This window comes from Thermobia domestica, chromosome 3 (assembly GCF_964235325.1).
Source record: "Thermobia domestica chromosome 3, izTheDome1.hap1.1, whole genome shotgun sequence".
In the NCBI taxonomy this organism is placed as follows: Eukaryota; Metazoa; Arthropoda; class Insecta; order Zygentoma; family Lepismatidae; genus Thermobia; species Thermobia domestica.
Window position 1 is genome coordinate 331,667,910 of NC_137456.1, and position 12,074 is coordinate 331,679,983.

The window sequence follows — 12,074 nt, forward strand, 5'->3', positions numbered from 1 at the left end:
TTAAGTTAATTTTACCATTTTAAATTTATTGGTATACATTTAGTTTGTACTATTTATATTTTACTGTGCATTCTTAAATATGGCATTGAATACAATACCTTACCAAATGTACTGTTTTATTAAATATATTATTGTATTGAATATATTAATATGTTTGTGTAATTTGGTTTGAATTTTGAAAGACATTATAATGTACAATGCTGAATAGTATTTTGAATTACAAATAACTATTGATTTATATTCAAATATTGAAATTATTTTGTGTTTATATTTCAAGGAATAATTGAAATAAATGGAAAATATAAACAAATAATAAAAATTAAAGGACTCAAAAGACATTTACGAAACGGCCCTCGCATTATCGTAAATGGCCCTCGCGTTCGTTATTCTTCGAATTTCGCGATCATGTGCGTTCGAGTGAAGCCTACAAACTGTTATTCTTCAATGTGAACGAACTACAAATGATATTAACCCTCTATGGACTAATGGAGTGGTGTGATTGCTGTTGTGTTGCAATGTTGTTAGGAAGATTTGGATTCCAGTGTTCTTGCCCACTTCTGTGATACCTTCAGTGGACATTCCGTTCGACGCCATCTATAACAGTATGGATTGGCTTGGATTTTTAAACCAACCCTCGTATTTCCCCAACGTCAATTCTTAGAAATATAATTCAATCGGCTAACAGTTGGAGGAGAACAATGCTTAAGAATTTGTCACCCAAAAGGTACCTCACTTTTCTAGACAGTCTTGCTTCCTCCCGTCAGCCCATATTTGGAGGAAAAATTTAGCTACTCTCGTTGTAAACGCCCACGCACAAGCCCTCATGACGATGACAGATCTTTACGTGACAATGTGAAAATTATCAATAATCATCAGTTCCATAACTTATTGGAACAATCAGTGTTTTAATGTGATTTCTATTAACCTATGGACCATTCATTATATATTATTAACAATATAATAAAGCAAAAACTTAATGTTTTCTACGAACTATATTTTAGTTTAGTCAGTGTATTCCTGCGCTGTGAACTGGCAACTATGTGACGCAGGAAAAGAAGCGGGTGTGTCTCGCTAGACGCCATGTGAAGTAAATGTACCAAGTTTCTGTCTTCACTAAAAGTATCGACATATGTAAAGTTTCAGTGTCTAACTTCCAAAATAATATAAAATGATTTGAGGAACACTACACTCGAATTTAAGTAAACAAATCAGTACCTTTTCACATACTAGTGAATAATGAAAACCATATAATCATACAACTATGATTCACAAGCCGCAATGTCAAGGAGAGCACCAACTGTTAGTTAGCAACGTAGACATATTCATCAATTATAGTTAAGTTTTCAAATGAGGAAACTTATAGAAGACGACGCAAAACTCATTCTTATGTAATAGTGTACTAGTGAATTTTATTTCGTACATTCGCCGAAATCGTCCTGCGCGCTTACGTGTCGTTCCGAAATCGTCCGAAAGGGCCACTTTGTTTTTGAATAAAATATTAATCATAATTTGAAAATATCAGTGTTGTTTTATATTATATATGGTCCATGTAATCAAGATGAAGTGAATATTAATACAAAGTTACCTACAATTCTTGTTATTATTCCTAGAAGTGAAGAAAGTGTTAACTAGATGTGTTTAATAAGTTATGATTTTATTTTAGCTGTCGAAATGTGTACAAGTTAAAGCGTATGCGACGTAAAGTGTTTATCAGAAGGTAAGGTATCTATCAATAGAGAAGTTCAAACGTTTACTTTCGTCTCCCACTACTCATCTGGTGTTAATCACGCATGGCTATCCTACCTTGCACTCTTTTACAGGTATTGACCAGTGTATTTTGGAGCTGACGCTTCAGCGATGGTGGGTATACGGCTCATGCCTCTGATACGTATAACGCCCGAATCTTAGGACCGTGGAGGAGTGAAGATACTTGTTTATTGCCAGTCTCTTACGTCATTTTACTAATTTGTGCATTTGAATGATGTTGTAAAGGAGATTTTTGAGAGATCCAAGGTTTGAATCCTATTATTATTGTTAGTCGGTCTTCTCGAACTGGAACAAACGAGTATCGAACCCCATTCCCCTTATATCTGGTGCTTCGAACACGGACATCCGGAACTCGAACCCAGGACCGGCACTTCCCTTATATTAGTACAAATCTAATAACTGTCTACAATAAGAATGAGAATTTAACACAATCGTCGATCTTGTAATATTTGAGATTTTTGAACTTCCTTTTTAACATTAACTCTCGTTATCCAGGCTATTTCCAAGAGATACGGACGTAGTCATCAGACGAAACTTTTAAAAAACAATACCATTGAGCACTTTTCCTGTTTTTTTTTTCTTTCTTTCTTTTGTCAAGGTATTGTTAAGTATGTATCCTACTCCCATAAACGGAGTTCTGGAAATAGGAATATTGCTGCTGTCCATGAAGTGCACGTAAACATAGATATATGACATATAAAGCATGGTTATAAGACATTGATACATTATTAACTTTCGGGAATAATCCTCCCTTCTGTTGAATGAAGTCCGAGAGTCACACGGATTTAAAAAGTCATAATAACTAAGTGGACTAAGACGTGAAAACACTGAACTGCACTACTTTGTCACTGTTCAGTGTTTTCTTTACATTTGTTTGTTGCCTTCTTAAGCGTAAATAACAGTGACAATATTTTTTTGACATCAAAAAAGTTGTTTAGTTCAGCTAGTTTCCTTAATTATTTTAATCCACTTGATTTTCCGACTTTATTCAACAGAAGAAGGAAAATTGGCTAATTTTAATTTTATATAATGGAAATTGGCTATTCATTTTTCCTTAAGCCTTGTCTTCATAGAATAATTTCTTCTTTACTTCCATTGTTCATCTTAAGCCAACTTAAGCTTTTATGATGTCAATTAATGTGATTGACAAATCATTTTTTGTTTGTTGGTAAATATTACATTATTTAAACGGTATAAACATTTTGAAGGCTTCTTAACTGTTAGTCTTGGCTCGAACTGAAGCAAACTCTATGAATAAGCTCTGTTAATTGGACCAAGACCACAGGAATGTTGACAGTTTTTATTTCAGGAGTTTGCTCACGAATAAGAGCTTACTCATCTCATTCATAAGCAAAATGAGCAGACTCTGTTTTAGGACACACTGTCTTATAAGCAATTTTACTTTTACTTGTAAATCTCTGCTTTTACTTTAACATTCCTATGACACCCACTGTAACAAACTGAACCATCAATATAGATTGTAAAAATTGAAGTACTTCCGAATTTAAATATACCGAACCTCTATAGGTCCCGGTATCGTCAAAATTAATGAACCATAAATACTTTGTACTTACTCATGATTACTTCACACAAACGTAGATTGTGAAGAACATGCTTCCCTTTGGCTCCAAGCCAACTGAAGCTTGATGCAACTTCATTGTCCATTGTACGCTTCAAAAGGTTGACAACAATGGAGTCGAGATTATGCCCGCCAATCCTTTGAAGTTCATTCACCTGTAAGTAACACAGTATGTCTTACACGGGATGTAGCGAACCTTATATTCCCAACAAGGAAACTATCACAAAGACAATAAATAGATAAGTATAAAAGGAAAAATAATAATACCGGTACTGTAAAAATTTAGTATCGGAAACCAGCAGAGAAATGGTACTAATACTTCTGTGCCTTGTAAAAGTCTGTCCCCAAAACACATGATAATGATGTGAACACGAAGTGTTTACTATGTCTGAAGCTATTCTTTCTACAAGATTTAAAACAACTTGAGGACAAAACGATCGAGAGTTTAGATCCAACAGCAGATCTTATTAAGCCTACACTATTAAACTATGGTTCACGCGACGTTCTTACAAAACTATAGTCTAATGGACTACTGCTTTTTTATTACCTACTTCACATATATATTTTTATTATGTATTAGGATTAGTTCAGAGGGCTCCAAAGACTAGTAATAAAGCGTGGAATTCATGTACAACTAGTCCCAAGTTCGATTCCCGCTCAAAGTACCCTATTTCTCTGGAGTCTTGACAAAAACTGGGTAGCCAAGTAGGCCTAAATAAAGAGATGATCTAGAAAGCTGCCGGCTAAGCCTGTTGGTGAGCAAGATGAGGAAACACTGCTGATCACATGCCCGTTATTCAAGTGGATGCAGGTCAAGTGATCACTAGAAGATAGCATTGGAAAAACTCAGGACCACAAGGGTCTGTAATGCCAACGTTTATCAGGGTGTCTACTATATGAGACAAAATTCCCAGACTTTTATTCCCTGAAAATTACTGAATTATGAAACAATCGAAACAAAATTTAGGTCAAAAAATTGGTATTTAGAATACCTTAGTTGTGAAAGGTTCTAGAACACTGGCTCTCCTCTCAACCCATCTCTCAGGGGATAAGTTTCAAGGGAACTGACTCTGAAGGACTGAATTCTCTTATAAATAGGTTGATTTCTCCACTATATCAATAAGACAACTCAATCTTGGAGAGTCAGTTCCCTCGAAAATTGCCTTGTGTGTAATGACCAGTAAAATAAATTTCAATAAATAACTGGAAATCCATTAATCGATCAAAATTTCACCCTTCGGAAAAAGTCTGCGCATAAAACAACGAAATTTTGCTTTTACATTCAGACGAAACATGATCGTGTATTGTCTATCATTAATGCATTCTGGTGAAGTGATGTCTAGGCATACACTTACGTTACAAAAAATCTCGATGTAATTGACTTTGTTAAATTGTTTACGTACTTCGACGCAAGATTGCTCTTGAATCCTATATGGCAGTTACAGGCGGGTATTTTAAAACAATTGGAGCGAGGAAGCAAGCAGTAATGGGTCTTCGCGTTCTGCACATGATAAAAACGAATTTAAAAAAAAAAAGAAAAGAAAGACAGCGGTTTGTGAGATTTGTAATCGGTGCAATTGTATTTTTAATTGGACAGTAGAAAGTAATTTAATTAGTGTCCGAGTTTTACATTCGGAAGAATATTGGTTCGTTGTCCGGGGCAGTCATCATCGGTGCAGATTAGGCTTGTTTGTATTCGGAAGGTGGTTGGTTCGATATCCGCGGATAGTTTGTAGGATTTTCTCTGTTTTACAAGGTAAATATAAAGAACCTGCTTGGCGCAAATGAGACCTTTGCTCTGGGAGATGCGGGTTCGATTCCGTATTTGTGTACTTCGTCCCTTTTAATTCTGATAGAGAGGGTGCCCCCTTCCCCATTATGTTGTAATTTTTCCAAACGGAAAAGCGTAGTTATTTCTGTTTTTCTTTATTATTTTAGGTCATTTTAATTTTCATCATAGTTTTTGTAATTTTGGGGTGGGGGTATGGGGGAAGCCCTCAGCCGTTGTGATTTTTTTCCGCTTTTGCCTCAAATATTATTACTTTTACAAACGCAAAAGTACAGAAGAGTGAAACGTGCATGAAAACCAAAAGGGCAGAAAAGAGTTTTCTGAGGTTCTATAAATTAGTAGCACGTCAATCATATTTTCCAACGTGGTCTCTCATTGCATCATTAAGATTAATTTCTGGAATAGTTATTATTCGTTTACAAATTGAATATCGGGGTTCAACAACCAGAGATACAGAGGTGGGCGCGATATCTAAGTGAAAATACCTTATTTTATTTGTAGTAACTGCTGTAGGAACTTTTTTTTTTTTTAAGCACTTACCAGCTTTATTCTGTAATCTTTATCCTATAGTTTGGATTCTATGGCATCCATTTGTTCAACAGAAGTTATGGGGAAGTAACTGGACAAAATCGAGGGTTCCTGTACATTCAATTCAACAGTCTCTTTCTTTTCGTCTATTTTGTTCTCAATCCTGGCCAAAGATTGACACATATCGTTTATAGTGTATTTGATACTAGCCATTGTTCGCAACATCTGCTGGTGAAATCCAGTGCATCCTAGCAAAAAGGAAAATACAGTAAATTCTTACTAGTTGGTAATGAAAACTACTTTTACGTGCAACACATTTCAAATATAAAAATTACAGCTAGCCAGTTGAGTGCAAGATAATGTATGAAGTACATATACAATATATGAAAACAATATCGAATCTGAAAAGATTTCCCTAACAAGTAACCTTACCCAGTTTCACGCCGATTTGCATGGAACTTGGAATTAAAAAAAAAAAAATTATCAACCGAATATTTTTTGCTTCGTCGTTCAGTAACAGCGAAATATAGAGCCCAAGAAAACAATAACATAATATTTAGGAAACATTAATGAACTATTGAGAATAAGTACGTTTTATTATTACAAAGTCTTGAAGCATATAAAAGAAAAAAATGTACATCAGAAAAATCTATTACTCCAAGTAGCGCGACTGACCCTCGGTTAATCCCATCTTAACATAAGTTCCAAATCCTAATGTAATATTTACGTCGATTTTTTTTTCTTATATATATATATATATATATATATATATATATATATATATATATATATATATATATATAAAAGACAGCATAACAGCCTCTTTAAGTGTGACTACTTTTCTAGAAATACAAGGAACCTAATATATATTTTCCTTAAAGAAATCTATATTTGAAGTAAAGCATAAATGTCTAGTAGCATTAGCATTTCTAAAGTATAGCATAGCACAAATGTCTCCAGTGGATAAGCTCGTCTTGTAATCAAGAGGTCCCGGGCTCAATTCCAGGTTGGGAACAAAAGGTTCGGATCCCTCGTTCAACTGTAGTTCCTGTCCTTAAGACGTCAACATCCCATGGAACGCAATGGGAAATCACCATATGGATTCACGTTACCCACAAACCTTTGGATCAGACCTGTCTTCGGGCAGAACACCACATCATCATCATCAGTAGCATAGAATATCATTTCACATTCCGAGAATTACCCTGAGGAACAAAATATTTTGAATAATTGTGCGTATGTTACCCCACCCACTACAAATAAAAAGGAATATACCGTATGGAGGGACCCTTGTCATAGAATTGTTGATAACTGGTTGAAAATAAAAGTTACTATTGGTATTTCGTGCGTTAGAAACATTTTTACTGTAAAAGCATATTAAGTATTAAAAAAACTATAAATGGCTATTTACAAATGAATTGAATTTAAGATCTAATTTTATATATTACTGGAACTAACCTTCGTGTTCTTGGACAGCAGTAGTCTCATCTGAAGTGACTGGGCTCCGCTTAGGGGTTTTTGCCATTCCAGGATCATCCACATTGGTGCTCGTTACGACCTTTTTAGAAAAGAAATTCGGTACCGGTGGCAAAGTCTTCTTCATTGTAGAAACACTTTGCTTAATCGCTTCACTAAGGGCAATATCTTCGTCCGAAGATGATGATTGCTGTTTTTTAGCTCGTATGCGACGTTTCTTTTTCTGTATCTCAAAAGATTCTTCACTACCAGTATCAACTTCGGTCTGGTCTCTCGCGAGTTCTAATTTCTCCATCCCACGCTCGTAAGAATCTAGAATGAATATTGAAACAAATTAGAGGGTACTAATATCGCTTCTAATCATGTTCGTCAGTAAAATTATATGCAATGTCAGAATTGCTTCGAGTTGAACAAAAGCGAATGCAAGACCATTTTGAACTGACTCAGCGTGTTTTCACCTGTTGGGCTTTATTCCAAGAGTGTCACTTAGACCACTTGGGACTTCGCTCCAGCAACTCACTGATTTCTGCTATAGAATCGAAAAATAGTGCTTCTTATAGAGGTTTCAATTTTTTTCCATTTAATGCTTTCAAGTTGACCCCAGAGCCATAATGACGGGAAGGCAGGGAGCACCTTTACAGAATTAAAACCCACTTTTGAACCGACCTTTTATTTTTATCCATTTTTACCTTCAGTTGCACTTTTTACTCATTAGGTCTACTGCGCCCGACTTTTGCCTCTAGGGGCACTTTGTTGCGGCCCACGAGAATTTTGCTTACGAAACTGAAATCTGTTATCGTCAAAATTCTGGTTTCGTACATGTTTCCCTCAGATCCATTTTTCATCCATTTTTAATATGCACTTTGTATACATATGTGTATACAGAAAAGGGGACATTTATTTCTGGCAAATCTTTATATAAAGTTTCATAGTAGCAAAAATATTGATTTGTTCAGTAGTTTTCGCGCCAAATCATCACAAAAACGAGTGTAGATGCCAATCGTAGGAGCTACTACCGCTTCAGCTCAACAACGAGTCAGAAGCTTTTTTTTTTTTTTTAATGACCACTATGTAACCATCGTTATGGTTATTTTTAAAAAAATTACGTTTGGTAACATTCAACGCCTCATTATTATGAAAATTCAAAGAACCCTGAAGCACTGTGAATGAAAACCGTAACCTTCAAACAACCAAAAATTGAAATATCCACATTCCTGGACGTTGCACAGAAGTGCATCATACTTTTAATCATGAACTCCAGGCGAGACAAACAAAAGTTTAAACCAATCGGCATTACGTTCTTGATTTTTTTAGAAAATAAGTTTCGTATACGATGTCACAAATATCCAATGATCAGTATATCACTGATACCGTTGAATAAGTCAAGCAATAAATAGATTTAAACAATGCTAATAGAAACTATCTGCCACTTAGGACACCAAATCGTAAGTAAAATATTCTTTGTCTCTACTTTCTGTAATTTACGTTGGTGTTACCTTGCTTCATTGTAAGGCGCCGTATTTTATCTAAATAAAATGTTACAATAAAATTTTGATAGTTTCCTCCGTAGCGTCATGGTCAGAGCGTTCGCTCTAAGTGAGTAAAATAAAGTATTACATCTGTATGGATAAACTTTGTTAACAGGTTATTACATGGGTGTTTTTCAATGTAAGAATGCAAAAATGCAAGAATGTCATAGCGAGGAATTGATTTACAAGTGATAGGTTTTTGACAGCAAATATATCATCTTGGAATTTACTATTACTCTCACCAAGCACGCTCAATTATTACAAACACAACTTAGTTTACAGTCTCATTTTTATTACGATTACCAAGGATCTTCCATTCACCAAAATTAAACTATACTAATTTTACAGTTTTTCTGTAATATCTTCAAAACAGATAAAGAAATTGAACAGAGTGAACCCAGTGCGCTAGACAATATTATTTTGCATTTTTACGAATCACCTAGCACCTAGCTTTTTACGAATCATCTAGCCGTCCCTTTGCAGCTTATAAGTGTATCTCACAAATCCATGCCGCATCTATTAATAACTACACAGCAAAGCGAGATAGATGAGTCGTGATAACGGTATGACATGCACAATAATATTGTCTATTGCACTACATTTCCATTTTTCAAGTTATTTTTTTATCGATTTTGAGGATATTACAGAAATACTGTAGAATTAGTATAGTTTAATTTTGCTGTGTGAAAGACCCTTAATATCTACAGTAATATAAAAAAAAATCATACTCTTTGTTTGTGACAGATATTATTGTAAAATTGTACGTTTGACATTTTTTTCTTTTCCTTTTTCTTTTCACTTTCAATAAATTCAAATTTAAAAAAAACATATAAAAAATCGAAGTCTTTATATAATTAAGAAAGTGGTGAAGAAAATATTAAAACACTCACATGATTGACCAATAATTTCATAAACCCTATGGATACTCCAGTCTTCCTTTGGTTCTAATTTCTCCTCTACTGCCTTATAGTATTTTGTAAAACTGCTGTAGTTCGGCCAATAGCATTTTCTTTTCCCATCTAGTAACCAATTAACCGGCACTAGTTGTATCCCGTCGGAGAATTCAACAACATAATACTGTGCCTCTGGAATCTTCAGACATTTTGCACTGACGGTATGGAATTCTATAACAGGTAAAAACGAATAACACATATGTATAAAGAGTTTAAGCATGCAAAAATATGATAATTTTTTTCCTCCATAACTGTACAGCTAAACGTATCAGCAACTTTTGTTTATGAGTTCAGTTTGTTTCTCGCAGAAAACTGTTAACGAATCAGTTGAAACCATTTCAGCTCTAATTTTAAGGACGAAATTCAAACACTGACGTAAAAACAGACCTCGAAATGGACCGGGGGGGGTCACGGTGGCTCAGTGGTAGTGCTCGGGGTCCCAGGTTCAATCCCAGGCATTGCCATGTGAGCTTGTGGTGGCCAACATCTGCTCGTGGATTTTCTCCCGTTTCCTTCCACTTTCTCATTCCACCATTTTTCCTCATCATTCTCCTTCATCGTCCCCTTTAGCCCTATCGCTGGCACAACCGTGGGACGTTAAATTACCCCTTTTCCTTTCTTTCAAAATGGACCGGACGGCGTTCCGGTTCGTGAAATGCGGGAAACATTCCGTTCCGTCTCGTGAGAAGATTCAACGAACCACACAAAAACTCATACAAATTGAAGCACACTTCAGAAAGTATCTAGCGTTCCGTTACGTGAAACTTTCCATTTCGAGCCCTGCGTAAAAAAGAATTATTGGTCCATAGAGTGAATCGTTATATTGGGTTATTCTGGTCAATGGAACAGAACAATGCTATTGAAAATAGCAATATATGGAAAATTTAACACGAAACCTATCACATATGCATGAATAGTAAGTGAACAAATTGTAAACAAACATTTTGACTTTTGAATTTTTTTTTAACTACAATCGGTTCAGCAGCTCCTTAAAGTAATATAGACATATTAAGATTACATAAAATAAATTTCTCTGATCACTGGATGGCATCATATAGTGTAGCGATTATGGCGACACCACATTCGATGCAATCTCGTATTATTGGCCTGTCCCGATACTTTTGCCTAACCCTGAATACATTTCCCTTGCTGCTTCCTGACCCTGAGTGGACGCCGAAAGTGGGATGTTCCGGCTGAGGATTGAAACCAGGACCACGCTAACAAGAAACCAAAACTACAATCTCTACACTACGGAACACTTCTAAAGAAATATGCAGCAAAATAAATATTATAAAATATTACCTTACGCTTTTTACATTTGCATTACAGTGCTGCAAATAGAAATGCCTATTTTCGATATTTAATCACCGAAAATTGCCAATATTAATTGACAAGTGACTGCCAGTGACAGTGTCTGGCCACGTAAAAAAAAACACTACTATTTTTAAACCCAGCTAGTGTGGCCAGTGCCACCCCACCGCACGACAGTGTTAAGCTGTTCTAACATTTTCAATGCTCTTGTAGCATCAGTTCCAGAGCAAATATATTTGTCCGGCTAAATTCCATTTCCAGAACAATGTGCGGCGGGAAGGGGAGAAGGGGGCACTCCGAGAGGGTTTGTTGTTACTGCACGACAACGCACGCCTACATACAGCCAAACAGAACGGAACACATCCCCGGGGGTTTAACTAGTAAATTCTCTATCACCCTCCGTATAGTCCGGACGTAGAAGTTTCGGATTCCCCCTGAAGAACACCTCCATTTCCATACACTGAAAGAGGCACCACAGGCCACACTGACCTATTAGGGAACCTTGAGTAACATTACTTTGAACAGAGCATGGATGATGTGGTGCCAAGTTGGAATCCTGGTAGTATCGTAGAATGCATCGAGTGAACTCATTTTCACCTTACACCGTGTTTTTGTAGATTTTATTTATTTATTTATTTTTATTTTATTTTTTCAAATCCTAGATAGTTGATGCTGTTCTTTCCGTTTACAACAGGCTGAGGCAGCTTTCAGCTTTAGGAAAAGGGGTTTATTTGCTTTTTGAATAATGTTCACATTCTTCGTTTTAATTTAACTGTCTACACTAATTCCTCGATTGTTCACACTTCGCTAGGAAACTGTATGTATGCGAATGATTTTGTACTCCAAACCGTGTGCTATCATATTACAATTTTGTCAATAGTTAAAATACTGCGAAAATATTACCTTTTTGAAAGCTTTTTCTAAACGTAGACCCTTTATTGCATACTTTCGCAGGTTTTCCACAAAAAAAAAAAAAAAAAACATGTGTGATCAGTTTTGGAAATTTGTCCATTATTTTTAGCCCCGCGTCCTTTTCAAATTCAGAAATTCTGCAGTTCAGTTTGCTGTACTGCCACGCGCTTACCACTACTAAATGGGGAGAAAATTATCTTTCCAAGGGTGAAGAAGTCATTGCTGTTTCT

General features: G+C 35.7%; 1 protein-coding gene across 1 annotated transcript in view; it reads right to left on the reverse strand.

Moving 5' to 3' along the window:
• Positions 1 to 5,680: 5,680 nt before the first annotated feature.
• Positions 5,681 to 12,074, reverse strand: part of LOC145682320 (uncharacterized) — a 28,751-nt gene continuing 22,357 nt past the window's right edge. The window contains exons 2-4 of the mRNA XM_081753895.1: positions 9,559 to 9,792; positions 7,122 to 7,451; positions 5,681 to 5,911 (exon numbers count right to left, since the gene is read on the reverse strand). Of these exons, the coding sequence (XP_081610021.1) occupies positions 5,700 to 5,911; positions 7,122 to 7,451; positions 9,559 to 9,792 (776 nt within the window). The 3' untranslated portion in view covers positions 5,681 to 5,699. The remainder of the gene's footprint in view (positions 5,912 to 7,121; positions 7,452 to 9,558; positions 9,793 to 12,074) is intronic.